Genomic DNA, 15,164 nt, shown 5'->3' on the forward strand with positions numbered 1-15,164 from the left:
GCAGAGGCACAGATTCGATCCTGGCACAGTGGGTTAAAGACAGGGTCCCGCGGCCACTGTGGCTTGGATTCTGTCCCTGGCCTAGGAACTTCCGTGTGCCATGCTTGCAGCCATAAAGGAAAAAATAAAACAAAACAAAACTTGAAGTCAAAGCCTCTCTCAAGTATTAGTTATAGTCTTCCCCCGACCCCAGAATATTGCTGTGGATCTGAGTGGTGAATGTAGTAGCATTTGTGCAACTTCCTCCAAAAGTTGATCATTCCACCCGTCTTTTAGATTGAATGTCTCACAAAAAAGAGCATGTTAGCCATGATGAGAACACTACTGGTAATTTCTTTTCTGTGGCCCCTTTGGAGACAAATGACCTAAGTGGACATCGATTTGTTTAGTCTCCAAAAGAAGAACTTTAGACAAGAGGCAAAGCAGATTGTGTAATAATGTATGCATTGAGAAGCCACCTGTACTGGAAAACAAATATAATAGGACTGAATTTTATGTTTAAACAAATGAATTATATGAGGCTAAAGTCTCAGTGAAAATCATTTCTCTTACACAAATATGTACACTGAGCCCTGTGCTGGCATTGAAGATGGTTCTACTAAAGCGCCAAGCACCTCGGTAACAGGACCTCTCTGAATTACAGTAAACCAGTTGGGACATGATGAAAGAATGCGAAAGGTATAAAACCTTTGAGGCCTCTGCGTCACCATCTAGAAAGGTTCCCGAAGGGTAAGAACATTGTATAGTTTGATCCATTGGAGCCTGAGAAATCAGCTGCAGGGTAAAGACCAGCTGAGGATTAAAAACTTTGGGCAACTTGAGGAGCTGAATTACTCTCCTAAGGAAGTTCCCAGGAGAAAAAGAGAGAGAGACCTTTTCAGCAGATCTCAACCAGCAACCTTTCTATTTGGTCAGAATTCAGCCCAAGTCTATTGGATGGCTGTCAGCCCTTATTAGGCCTAGTTCCCATGCAGAGCTGTAACAGACACAGGTTCTTTTGGAGGTCCGATTGCCCGCCAACATAGTTCTGGGCACATATCAAGAGGAAATGAAGGGTGGTGTTGGAGACGTCACAATCAGAGCAACTCTTGCATAAAACGCTTCATCAGAAGAGGTCGTTACTCTCTTTTTCCAGCCAGAGCAGACTTTTGTTTGGAAAGTGTAGGAGGCCGTGTTGCAGTTGAGTTTCCCTGTCTCTCATCATGGTTACTTTGGTGTAAGTTCTGCTATTACACCAATATGGTTGTCAGAATTTAGATTGTTTTTGTAAAGGGGCCGATCTGCTTGATGGTAGGGCCACTGGAGCAAGTACAAAGTATAAACAGAGGAGCCTGGGTAAGAATTTCTGAACTCAGAACAGATTCTCAGAGTTATTTCTAGCGCCTTGGCTTTTGCCCTTTCCTCGGAATATTTATAGAACCCTGCCATGAAATATGACTAAATAAAAGTTCTGGACTTGCAAGAGCCACTATTTATGTGCTCTGCCCAGCACGAGCAAGATCACAGTGTGAACTGCCCTAGGCTGAGTCCATGGAAGAAATGGGCCTCTTTCCTGGATGGTGAGGGAGAGAGGAGGCGGGGGCGGGGGGGGGGGGTGCAAAGAAAGGGCAAGCCCCAGTCAAGGACTCACATCCTCAGAGCTGGCCTTGCATCCAGCACAAAGCCCCCTTTCCACTTTCCTATCTGGCTTACAGCGAAGAGGCTTTGTGAAGAGCAGGTGCATCCAATGAGAACCTTGAGGAGGAGTTCCCGTCGTGGCTCAGTGGTTGACGAATCCGACTAGGAACCATGAGGTTGCAGGTTCGCTGCCTGGCCTTGCTCAGTGGCTTGAGGCTCCGGTGTTGCCGTGAGCTGTGGTGTAGGTTGCAGACGCGGCTTGGATCCCACGTTGCTGTGGCTGTGGTGTAGGCCGGTGGCTGCAGCTCCAATTTGACTCCTAGCCTGGGAACCTCCATGTGCCGCAGGAGCAGCCCAAGAAATGGCAAAAAGACAAAAAAAAAAAAAGAAAAACTTGAGGAACGCTGAGTTGCTTGGTAAGATGCAAAGAGGGGAGAAATGAAGGCAGGATTGTAGGGTAAGGTGGCCAGTGGGGTCTAGTTTGTTTCCTCACTTTGCCATTCATGCCTCACCTGAACCTTACAGCCTCTTACGTTCTGTGGTCACTTCTCACTCGTGCCAGGAGCTGGCTGGCTTGCCCTGCGCAGCAAGATGGGAAGAGCCTGTAAATGAGGGGCTGCTGTTCCCAGATGTGCTTTCTGGGAAACGAGGTGTACACACCTGCACAGCTAGATCATCACCTTCGATACCATCGTCCCCTCTTCCTGAGCAAAGCCAGAGCACTCCTGGGTCGTGGTGTGCCAGCCACTGCCACGTGGGCTGTCATAGGTTTCATGCCAAAATAAAATACAGCTAAAGCATAGTATAACATATGACATAGAAAACACTTCTATGCAAAGAGTCAGGAAGAAAAATTTGATACTTCTGAAATGCAAGTTAATTTTTACCTTGAAAAGTCTGAAGTTTTCCCATTTTAGAGGTCACCTAGAAATATTAAAGCTGGAGTTCCCTTGTGGTGCAGCAGGTTAGGGATCTGGCATTGTCACCGTAGCAGCTCGGGTTGCTAATGTGGCTTGGGTTTGATCCCTGGCCAGGAAACTTCCACATGCTGTGGGTGCAGGCACACATATATACACATACATAAAAGTTTTCCTCAGTTTCCTTGGATGGAAAACTTACACTCCGCTCATGTTTGGTGCTTCATGCAGTTTATGATTCCAGTTCAGGGTCTTTCTCTAACTCCGAAGAAAGTAGTTTAGGGCTCTTCTGGCATATAAGGTCAAACCAGTGAAACAGGTATCACAGCTGGTCTATTAGGCACCCAAGTTCACTTACCCCAGGTTCGAAGTCTGGACACAGTATCCAGCCAAATGGTCCTTTCACAGACCCTTTCCCCAAGCCAGTTCTCAGTCTTTCCTATAAAACTTTGCATATTTCTGGCAGAGAGGCAAAGAGAAATAGCTTTCTGTCCTCTGCGAAGGCCAACTTCAGACCTGGCAACAAACGTTCAGAAGCTAAGGGGATAAGGTTTGAAACTGACAAAGGAATGAAGACTTTGCCTTTCTCCAGAAAGGTGACTTTTTGCCCATGCATCTTCCGTTCCATTAATCAGGAGGAGTCCTTTGAAAAGCAAAACAACAGAAACCCCCCCCAAACCTCCTGTTCCAAGCCCCAGGCAGTCTTCCTGTGTAAAGCCATCTGTGACAGCTAGTCAGGTGTTCTGGTATCTTTCCTCTTAAACTCTGGTTGTGGGGCTTCTTGGAACCGCTAGACGAGATTGCTTTAGGCTGAGAGAGCCCCTTTTAGACCTGCCTTTTCTCTCCTGATGTTTCCATCACGTGTCATCTTCTCGTCCCAGATCCTTTTTCAGAGGACCATTTTGTTGGAAAAAGTATAGGCTTAGGCTCAAAATGATGAAGGGTTCTCCTTCACAGTCTGGAGAAGTTGTAACATGTGTAGGTGCTTGCGGATGTGGGGAAAGGAAGCGAAAATGTCACCCACTAGCTTTGCCACGTGCAGTGCATGCCTTTTCTCTCAGACAGAGCCGTGTTCCTTGCGTGAAGATCTCAGGGCCCTTCGTACCTGTTAGTCATTTTCAGGAACTGAAAATGCCAGCAGATTGTTGTTTCTATTTATAGACGGGTAAACTTCGAGGAAAGGAAAATTAACATGGCGATCAAATCCGGTCAGTTTTTAATTTCCATCTTTATATCAAACTGTATCCGCCCCTCCATGAAAATGAAAGGCTATAGCCCCTTACTGAAGAAAAATTCATATGCAAACCGTATGTGTCAGATTTGCATTCGGTGTAGTCCATGCAATACGTTTACAGTGTTTAGATTCTTAAAACTGAGTGTGTTGAAAGAAAGGTTCCCACTTAGCTTGCTCTTATGCACATAAATTTAGTGCAAGTCCCTGTTTTAAGGAGCTTTATGCGGTTGGATTGACATTGCTTAATAAACAATTGAAAAAGTTAAGCATAACCTAGAAGTCATTTAGCACTATGAGTCACTTTCCTGACAAACCAATAAGGCAAGAGAACCGGGTTGCAAAATAATTACTAGCCCAGCCTGAGGGACCCTGGAAATATATTACAGGTATCACAAGGAAAACAAAGCAGTAGTGTTTTACCAGGGCTGCAGAGAGCAAGCTAAGGTTGCTAACCAAACAAAGTAACTGCACTGACAATGCCAATTTTTACGTTTGTTTCAGAACAAGGGACGCTCAAACCACCTGAGGTAAGATTAACATTTAAAATTCTTTATGTAACTTTTGCATTTCAGATTGTTTGCTGACTTAAGCAGGGTCCACCTTCTAGAATGTTGAACGTGTAAATAGGTCGGAACATAGAACAGGATGGATGAGAGAAAGAATGTATAGATATGTGTGGCTGGGTCACTAGGCTGGATAGCAGAAATTGGCACAACACTGTAAATCAACTACACTTTCATAAAATGTTAAAAATAAAATGGGTGGAAACAGAGAGAGAGTGAGCAATGAAGTGCCTGTGAGTGAAATGCACAGGTTAAAAATCAAAGGAGTTTTCAGTCACCATCTGAAGATCTGAGGTGAGGAGAAATGTGAATATTTGATCTAAGAATGTGTGTGAGATGGGGCATTCCAGAATTTTAAGTACTCATTTATGCAGGTAAATTTCAAACAAATATCGTAGCCATGTTGTGGCACTAATATGGGGGTACGATCGCCTAGTTTCCCAGCTGCAGAATTCCATAAACCACGATGCTGATAAAACTTCTTGCACCTGAAAGGCATTCCCTTGAGAGGAATAGCTTTGATTCTTGAGGACAGAAAGAAGGGTGACCTTCGTCCCAGGAGGCCCATAGACCTGTCCCCCACCTGAAACACTGTCACTGCCCAGCGTTTTCTGGTAGTAAATAGTTCTGACGTCCTCCATCTAAGGATGTGGTTTCATGTTTCTGCTAGTTTTCCCTTTGAACACGAACGTGATTCATATCATGTCTTATTGATCAATTCAAAATCTGATAACATTTCCTTTTGGTTTAACACAGAGTCTGAGATCTAATGGCTTAGAAGTAGGAGGTCCCTGTCACCTCTCCGAATACAGCTCTTTTTAAGAGAATATGAAAGAATGAAAAATAGGACAGATTATAGGCAACTAGTGCCTTGGCCTTCAACCAAAAGTAATCGTTTCTTACCTGACCTCCCCAAAAAACAAAATTAAAATGTAAAATGTCCATGATTAGTTATGTGGACCAGAACTACAGTAATCTGAGAATTTCAGAATACAAGAATGACAAAAAACATTCTATGTCAAATGATTTTAACACAGTAACAATTGTATCCCATTAAGAGTGGTATAATATTAGTATTATAGCCTGGCATTTATAAAGCTGGTAAAAATAATGAAAAATACAGCAAGATGTCAAACAAGAGGTAATTGCTTTTACTTTTTGCATGGGCACATACTTTGTACATTATAGGATATCAAGAATATGAGGTGAGGAAATTCACATGCACCCTTTCCGTGTTATCAATTGGCCAAATTTTAGAATTTAGAATCTAGCTCAAAGAAAGCACAATAGGGTAATAATATTTTGAAAATAGGTCATGCAAGTTCTAGGGCAAAAATAAATTAATGTAATTTTGTTTTGTTTGTTTTGTTTTAGTGTTTAGTTGACAGGTAAGATTTTTTCATCAGAACTATAAGGATTCTTCTAGCAATGCCAATGCCAATTTTGGAAAGTAGCCTTCTTTCTCTTGCTCTTGTATTGTTAATAGATTATTGAGATAGGCTTCTTCATAGAGCCTTAAACTTTAACTCAATATTACTTTACATTTATCCTCCTACATATATTACTTTTTCCCCCAGGGAAGATGATTTCACTTAATTTCATTTAAGTAATGAGAAGTGGGCGTATTTACACAAAGAACATGTGCTATAAGACATGGTTAATAATTTTTGCATGACAAAAAATAATTCTCTCCAGCCATGACATATTTTAAAAATGACATGTAAGCCTATTATGAAAGGAATTAATTTTCACATTGATTTAAAAAAAAATGTAGCATCATTGTTTTAGTGACTTGCTTAACTTTTGAATATGTGTAATTTTTATTTAACGTGTGAGTCTGCCAATAATCTCCACTTTGGATGGGCCTTGTAAGATCTTATACTGGCTAACCTCTTTGGAAATTTTAGCTGAGCTTAAGGGAGAAGTGTAGCAAAAGAATGGGATGGAATGTTCACTCCATACCTCCACCCCACGACTTCGCGGAAGGTCTTCACTCTCGGGAGGCAGCTGCTTCTGTGATGTTTGGGATTCTTCCCAGAAGTAAACGATGAGGTCCTTTGGGAAGCTCTGTGAATATTTTCCCCCTTCTCTTGAAGGTGTTCTTTTTCTCCGTATACCTCATTGTAGTCCTGTCTTGTTCCCTTTCATTAGCCATGACTGGTGAATTCTCAAGGTAGGTCAGTTTTCAACAGCCACAGATCCGAGGGCCTCCCTTAGCGCACCTGGGCTGTCCATCTTGCATCCCGTCCTGGAGCAGACTTGCCGAAGCCCCTTGTGGCTCCAGGAAGCAAGGTTATCATTGCATATCTACTCAAGACATAGCTACTTAAAAATCCATTCCTTAGCATAGGTTTTCCTACCCTTTGAGACAGGTGAAGGAACCAAAACCAGTGTCATGTAGCTTTGTTGGTAAAAATCAACAGAGAGAATTTGCTTTCTCCCCAAAAAAGGCAAGAAGAAAGATTCTTGGACCATAAAAGGATTTCTTTTAAAGAAAGACCAGGTAATAGGTGATGCAGCAAGGCATAAAATTAGGGTGGTTGGTTGGTCTCCTCTCCCCCACCCCCCTTTTAGATGGCTCAGAGAAGGTTTTGAATGTTCTGAAGACTGTCCTGATCTTGGTGGTGGTGGGGGGCAGGTGGCACTGGGACTCAGAGCTCCCATGGGTTGCTACCAGTGCTACCAGCTATTCCCTCCTCTCCCTCTAGGGACAGGGTCTTGTCCAGCTCCGTCCCAGGCTTCTCAGAATATAGGTGGAGAAGAGGAATATGTTGGATGGGATATGACAGAATGACAGTTGAAATTTGCATTTTGAAATTGTTGAAGTACGCTCTGTTAAACATTTCTGATAATTTTTTCACAGTATAAAATGCTTTTTTAGATGCCTTTCAAGTGTATTAAATCTCAAACTCTCCAAATGTACCTGGTCTTAGTAGCCGAAATTCTCTCTCTCTCTTTTTATTAAATGCACCAGCTCATAGCTCGGTCTACTGCTTACTCTTCCTGTAGAAAATTTGTTTGAAAAAAAAAGGAAGCGAAAAAAGTTTCTTTTTAGAATCACTGATTTTCAGTGACTTTTAGGAGGAAAAACCTAAAGTATAAATAGTAAGGCAATACTTTAGTGGAATGTGTAATTTATCTGAGTTTACACCTACAAAAAATCATGAAATTAATAATGACGATAATAATAAGCTATCACTTCATAATCCTTCCTATGTGTTAGGAACTGTTCCAAGCACTTAACATAAATTAACTCATTTAATTCTTACCATGCATGCTATAAAGTAGGTGCTATTATTATTCCCATTTTATGGATGAAAAACAGGCGTAGAGACTTGAACTAACTTGCTTCTAATCAAACAGGTGCCAAGGGACAGTGTCTGAATTTGAACTTAGGAAGCTTTACTCTCTCTTTTTTTTTTTGGGGCTTTTTAGAGCTGCACCCGCGGCATATGGGGGTTCCCAGGCTAGGGGTCAAATCAGAGCTGCAACTGCTGGCCTACACCACAGCCACAGCAACTCAGGATCTGAGCGTGTCTGCAACCTATACCACAGCTCACGGCAATGCTGAATCCTTAACCCACCGAGCGAGGTCAGGGGTTTGAACTTGCATCCTCAGATTCGCTTCTGCTGAGCTACGACGGGAACTCCAGGGGAGTCTTACTCTTACTAGTTGCACCTTGTTCCCTATTTTAATCCTAACTTCATGGCAATAGAGACTTGCTCTTGAACTCAAGTGCTCTTTTTCACTCTCCAAGTTAACAGTTTTTAAGTAGTTTGGGGATAGTGGGAATAAGACCCAAAGTTTGGATTCCTTTCTTGCCTCGAGCACTTTGTTCAGAGGAGGAATAAGAGTGGTGGAGAGACCGCTTCTGTTGTACATGAAGACGGTGGCCGGAAGTGCAGGGAGTAAGTAGCCACAGGACATCCGTCAGTAGCTATTTTCCTGTTGAAAATACTGTCACTTATATAGGGAGCTCAAAAATGTTATCAAATTTTAGATAGAAAAGAGTTTTTTTAAAGCAGGTTTCTTCCAGGTGATTGGATATGAATCTGCAGCTCGCCCTGCTTCCCCTTTTTGTGCTTGGCTGCCAGGAAGCTCAGTGTGCTATTTTTGCCTCACTCACAATGGCTCTCTTTATACTAGTTTTCTTCAGTACAGTCATTCCTCTTGTGCAATTGTAGCTTCGGGGCTGATTCAGTGATCATATTCGGCTTTCCCAAATCCATTTTGAAAGGAGTTGGGTTCAAAACAAAATGTATATATATTTTAAGGAGTTCTCCAGTTTGCTTTCCCCTGAAGACCCTGAAATCTGCTTGGAGGCCCCTTGTAAGGCTGTAAGCCCCCATCTCATCCTTATAACTTGTGAATAAAAACAACAGGAGGAACCCTTAGAAAAACCCGTGGCTAACGTGTACTCAGAAGCCAAGTCTGCTCTGAGTGAAACCAAGTCTCCATGCACAGGCACAAACGCCAGCATGCAGAGAAATTGCTTTTGTGAATTATATGCTAAAGACTGAGCATTTCATTCAGTTATATAACAAAAAGTGAAAATCAAGCCTTATTAATTAGTGAGGTTACCACAGTTATTAGGTAGGAATGAATTTAATCCTTGTGATATTGAACGTGTAACCAGGCATTTTCAAAACATTAAAGCCTTTCTGGTTTTGTATCTTATCTATAATTTTTGTAATGCACAATTTTTCTTATGGGTGCCCTTTCCACAATAAGAATTTATTTTCATGGTTCACAAGCTGCATGCCTGTTTTGTTTCTTAAAATATTCGAGTATTACCAGTCCATAATTAAAACACCATGCTCCTTGAAGTGTTTGCTAAAATCAGAGCTTGAGATCTTTGTTTGGAGGTGGTGTCCTTTCTCCAGATTCTGGTCTGTCAGGCCTCAGAAATAGCTGTGTTAGAGTTTTAGAGACCATGTGTCTTGGCTGGGAGCATTTTTTAAGCAGGAATGGCTGCCTGGGCTTTGTTTTCATAATTCCTGGAGTCATTATGACTTTAAAAAAAAAATGAGTCATAATAACCAGAGAAGGCAACTGGAAAGAGATCTCTTTCCCATAGTGTTATATCAGCGACTCATCACATGTAATGTGCTCCAGTGGAAGACTTAATACAGCTACAAAAAAGTACAAGAACAAACTTTGGAAACAAGTGTTTTGATCAAATGTAGCCATACTTTTAAATGGGAAAAAAAAAAGTGCAACATTCGCTGTTCTTTAAAGTGTCACAGAGTAGTACAGTTTGATAACACAGAACCTTTGTTTTGCTTTGTTTACCTTTCTGCACAGAAACGGACCAATGGACTCCGAAGACCCTCCAGACAGGTGGATCCAGGTGTGTGGTAATACATCTCTAATCCTTTCTGCGGTTAAGTGATTATGAAAGTAATGGGAAATTGCTGGCGAAGGTCAGACAGCTTGTTGGCCTTCGTTCCTTGCAGTTTGGTGTAGAACGTGTGACCAGGAGGTGACCATTTACTGTGTAAATCATTGACCTAGGGCTGGGTCACGTGATGCGTGACCCTCAGGACCTGGGTCTGTCTGCCATCGGCAGCTGAGCTGGTGATTTGCTTACTGAGCAGCCTCAGGGTGTAATGGTGCCTGGTTAATGCTTATGTGTCCAACACCCTTTCCCTGTGCCCTCCCAAATCTAGAAAAACAACCAGCGAACTGGTGGTTGAAAAATCCGCTTTTTGCTGAGGGGTTGGGGAAGTTCATAAAACAGACAACTTCGGTACCCTCCCAATTGGGGAAAATACTTTCCTTTATCCTGTATTTATGCCATTTTATAATAGAAGAATGAGGTTAAGGACTTTATGAACACGTGTCCTTTCTGGAGAACAGTTCTTCAGCTGCAGAGGGCATTCAGTTGTTTCCTGTTTAATAGCATGAGGTTGGCCCTGTCATTATTTTCCTATAATTATTTTTTCATCCATTAAGCAATGCCTTCTACAGTTTAATTACCAAAGATTTGTTATGTATATGGTCATATTATTGTGGGTAAGTAAAAGGTATTCATGGCTAAAAGATTCCATGTATATGAACTTGATAATAAATCAAGTGGAACATGAAGTATAGAGCAGTCTTGCTGGAAAATAATCTGGGTCAATGTGTTTTGTTTTCTCAACGTAAACACTGTTCACATAGCTGTAAAGTTTAGCTTTTAAAGCATTATAGCTTTTAACTGAAACCACACCCATGGTAGCCCTGCCGGTTTATGAGCTGTTTGAAAAGATTTATAGGAGCTTTGTTGCCTCTGGTTAGAAATTGCCTCACTTGTGTCTTGAGATCGGTTTAAATCTTTTCGGTATGGAACAAAATTAAGGCCATTAAAAAAAAATAATAGGGGTTCTGGTTTACTTTTTTATTGGTTCTGCCTTTCCCAAGACAACACCCTTTCCAGAAGACTCTGTAATATTTTAAAATGATGGCTTCTGTTATTTAGTAGGAAGAGTATATGACTCTGAACATACACTCATGTTCTTTATTTTGTATGAACATGTTCTTTATTTTGTATGAGTTAAAGGATATGTGTTCCTGGAAATGAAACTTTATAAATATTGTTTTAAAGTATTTCCTCTTTCTCCTATGGACCTTTTCATCTAATCCACTTCCCTCCACGGAAATGCATTTGTATATTTCTAGTGTGTCAGTAGGAACACATTTGACCATGAACAGTGCTCTTTAGAGCCAAAAGTTTTAGGAGCCCTTAGATTATTTCAAGAGAAGTATAATGAATTTACAGATGATAAATATGACAAAGTAGACCAATAATAAAATAGTTTATCTTCCTTTATCCTAAAGGTGATGGGTTTCTATAGGTATGTAACTCTTCTGGTATGTATCTGTTTGTCCAAAGTTTTTAGAATTCATGGAGAATAAACTGAGAAATATAAAAGAAGTGGTGCTATATGTTATATTTGGGGGGAAATGTAGCTTTCCATTAGGTATAGTAAATATATATGAGTGTTTTCTCGTTTTCCCACAGTTTTGAAAAAAATAGTTGGTCTAGCTTGTTGTAGATCCTGGTGTAAAAATCATTTCTCCCTCCTTTTAGGGGTCTTTTGACGTTAGGCATGAATTTCGAGTTTGGGGTTGGTTGCCTTTTGCATCTTTGCTTCTTTCTGTTGGCGAGTTATTCCTCCAAGTTATTCCTCCAAGTTAACTCTTGCTTGATAACTGTTTTACACTGAGTGGATCCTGATATAACTTTTGTTAAGAAGATTTTTCACCGTTGTGTGGGAGATGTTTCACCCCCAGGGTGTTTAAACAAGGGAATCGAAAACATTGAGATGTCCTCTGCCGGGACTAACTCCTTCTAAGGGGCCTTATTTGCTACTAGTGTTTTTTTACCATGAAAGGTCCTTTAATCTTTTCTCTTTTAAGATTTTAGTGGACTTCTCCAAGGGTTAACATGCTGACTGCTGAGTCTAGGGCCTCACTTAGAAGGGCTTGTAGAAACAGTGATTAAAGAATTTGGGAGGTCAGATGTAACCACTTCACCAGGTCCAAATTTCAGAGCCATGTACAAAGGTAAGTTACGTCTCTTCTCCATAGACCATTTGTTTTGGAAAGGAACTCAATGCATCGTTCTTTGGATAGTAGGTGCTTAATAAATATTTACTAAATGAGTTGAAGAATGGCTAAATACCTTTTCTGCATGCATTGTCTCCTGGCTTTTTAAATTCCTCCTTCTGAAAAATTGACCAGTATGCACATGGACTATGGAATAGTCCACTGGCAGGAAGCATTGGCTCGCAGCCACATTGCCTGGGCTGGGGACCCAGCTTAGCTGTTTACTTGCTGTTGACCTTTGTCATTTTGCTTCTTCTCTGTGCTGTAGTTTCCTCCTTCGTAAAAGGAGACTAGTAAGAGTGTCAGCCTTAGAAAGTTGTTGTGAGCATTACCTGAGTTAATATATGAAAAGAACTTGTAACAGTGCCAGGTATGTATAAATGCTAAGAGGTGGCAATTTTTATAATTACATTGTGGTAGGGCATGCTATTTCATATTGGACATTTCATCATGTGTAAGACAATCAATAATATTTGCTAGAATTTTCTGTTACATTCCAGGTAAAGCTAGAAGTTACATTATCACAGTCATTTTCAGATTTGCTGTTATTCCCTGCTTATCTGATGGCTTCCATATTTTGCTTGTCTTTAAGAAGAGTCACAATCTACGGTGGTTGTCAAGAGTTTTTTGGTGAAGTTAGTAGTGTTTGTGACCCAATAAAGAAAGAAAAGAAGAAAAACTTCCAAGGCAGAAAGCATATATTGTGAGATCTATTCAAAGCAAGAAAGATGTGAGATGTAGGTTTGCACTGTGGCTTATTTGCACACTTAAAACATTCACTCTTTATTAATAATTGTAGTTAATCTTTGTAGATAATACTTACAAATGGCTCTGCTGTTTAGTTTACTTTTTCTTGTCTTCTGTTGTGTGCTAGGTAATTTATCAATTTACAATTTTTGCCTGCTTTTATAAATACAGTAATGTGTTAGATGCAAATTCTGGTAGCTCGTTTTGATTTTTTAAATATAGCAGGGTATTTTCATCAGTTGGTACTTTTCTTCCTGAGACAGATGTTGGTTTCAGGAAAATAACACTTGTAAGAGACAGATCAATTATTTCAGGAACATTGAGGTGCTAGGCCTTTTTCAAGAACATGAGATCATAAATCTCAAGAAAATCTGAGTACTGGTGCAATAATTTTCACCTAAAGTGGCACTCAAGGTCAGAATTACCAATTATATTTTAATACCGAGCTTTAAAACTTTCCTTCTGTCTAAGTATATAAGATACAAGCTTTATTTTAGTTTGCATGCGGCAAATCTGTATACCAGGGCATCTATTCTTTTAATCAAGTCCGCGTTTTGAGACTATTGCAAAACTGTCTCCTATTTGCGAAGCTCATAGCATCCTGTATTTAAGTCCACAGTCAGCAGCTTAAAAAAAATTCAGGCCACTGTTCTGTGCTGTGCTGCTTGCAGATTAGATGGAGAGGATGGGAAAATGTTTAGGTCCCTCGTTTTCCTTCTGATCTTAAGTTACGCGTGGGATTTGTGATAACCTTGAAGAGTATATGCACAGATAGTGGTTAAAAGGATAAAAAGAGTTCTGAGAGCTCATGCTTGTCATGGGCTCCCTGTTAAACTCTTGATTACAAAGAGGAAAATGTGGCTTGGAAACCCTGTCTTGTCTTATTCATGGAGGAGACGTCTTACTGTTCCTTAGAAACATCTTCAAAGACGGTCACTTTCTCTTTCAGGTGGATAGGATTGGTAGAGAATGCCATTCCTGTTTGTTTTGGATGAAGAAAGGAATTCAAGAAATCTTTTTTTCATTACCATCCTTGTGTTTTATACAACAATAAGCACCAGCAGTGTCATTAATTATAAAACATGGCCCCTCTCCACAATTTATAGTCTGCCTAAGGAAAAATAGATACAAACACAAAGTCTTGACTGCATAAATGCATGTATATGAGTGTACATATAAAATAGTTTAATATTCTGTTTTTATACTGATTCATTATACTATGGTATAGTGTTGTAAAAACAATTAGAGAATAGTCTGGTAAACATATAAAAAGACCTAATTATGTAATACGTGCAAAAAAGCAAAGGGAATTGGAAAAGAGAGACGCACATGTGGGCTAAGATTGCTTTTAAGCTGAGTTGTCTATATATGTTTTCATTTATATAAATATAATTTTTGCTACGCTGGTTTTTTGCACTGAATTACAATTTAGGACACTTTTCCTAATGTTTTAATTTCAAAGGATTGGTAGACTCATTCCAAATCTAAATAGAAATGTTGATTTCTTTTAGATTTGCTTTTAAATATAATGCCACTTTGCTCAATAGAGAAATTTTATCTTTTTAATTTCCAAATAGAAAACATTGATAAGAAAAACAGCAACCCGGAATTTTTACAATTACTAATCTAAAAATAGATTTTTCTTTTTTCTTTTTTTTGAGTGAGATAAATGTATATTCTTGAAGGTTTTATTAAATGAGCTTTTGTCTCTAATAAATAAGTAATAAAGTGTCCATAGATTACAGTATTTCCGTATTAATCAGTCAAACCTCCTTCTGTCTTTTCTGTCACCTCTAAAACTAATTTCTCATCAAACATAAATCCTAATCTAAATATTGGGAGCATAATTGTAAATGTGTAAAAATATATTTCACATTGAAAGAATGAGCTTGAAAAAACTGGGACAATAGAACCCAGTGATTAAGATTCATTGCAGAGAAATGAGAAATCCAAGCTGTGCACGAGTGCTGGGCAGGCTGCTCCGGTTTTTAAAATAGCTGCTTTCCTCAAGCTTCTATTAACTATGGACAATAAGACTAGTTTTACACTAAGGCATTTGATCCCCTTGTAGTTATTTTCAGGACTGCTTTTCTAATTCCCATCACTAGGATGACAGATTTCAGAAATGTACATCACCATCCTTCCTCACATCTTTTTTGGTTTGGGGAGGATTTATTTTTCCCCTTAAAGCTTCATTCCAAGCTCACAAAGGGTCACCGCTGCTGTGGTCTGGCGGGTTTGCCCACGCCTTGCCAAGCCCCGTCTTTTACTCTGCCCAGGTACCCCCAGCGTAGGCACGAGGGCAAGGTGACTATTCGAAGACATACCCAGGGGGGCTTAGGTAGGAAACACAGCCTCAGTAATGGGATTATTGAAATAAAAACATTTTGGAGTATTCCATAGAGAACCTCCTTCTGGATCATTTAGGCACTTCTAACATAATTTCTATTATTAGGATAATTACGACTTAGAAAATTAAGTAACTATCTATGACA

General features: G+C 40.0%; 1 protein-coding gene across 4 annotated transcripts in view; it reads left to right on the forward strand.

The window, feature by feature from the left end:
- VAV3 (vav guanine nucleotide exchange factor 3) overlaps window positions 1-15,164 on the forward strand; it is a 373,579-nt gene that overhangs the window by 242,086 nt on the left and 116,329 nt on the right. For all 4 annotated transcript variants that reach the window (XM_047785154.1, XM_047785155.1, XM_047785156.1 and 1 more), the window contains 2 exons: window positions 4,270-4,295; window positions 9,637-9,682. In XM_047785154.1, coding sequence (XP_047641110.1) covers window positions 4,270-4,295; window positions 9,637-9,682 — 72 coding nt within the window. The remainder of the gene's footprint in view (window positions 1-4,269; window positions 4,296-9,636; window positions 9,683-15,164) is intronic.

The sequence above is a fragment of the Phacochoerus africanus genome, chromosome 6 (assembly GCF_016906955.1).
Source record: "Phacochoerus africanus isolate WHEZ1 chromosome 6, ROS_Pafr_v1, whole genome shotgun sequence".
NCBI lineage: Eukaryota > Metazoa > Chordata > Mammalia > Artiodactyla > Suidae > Phacochoerus > Phacochoerus africanus.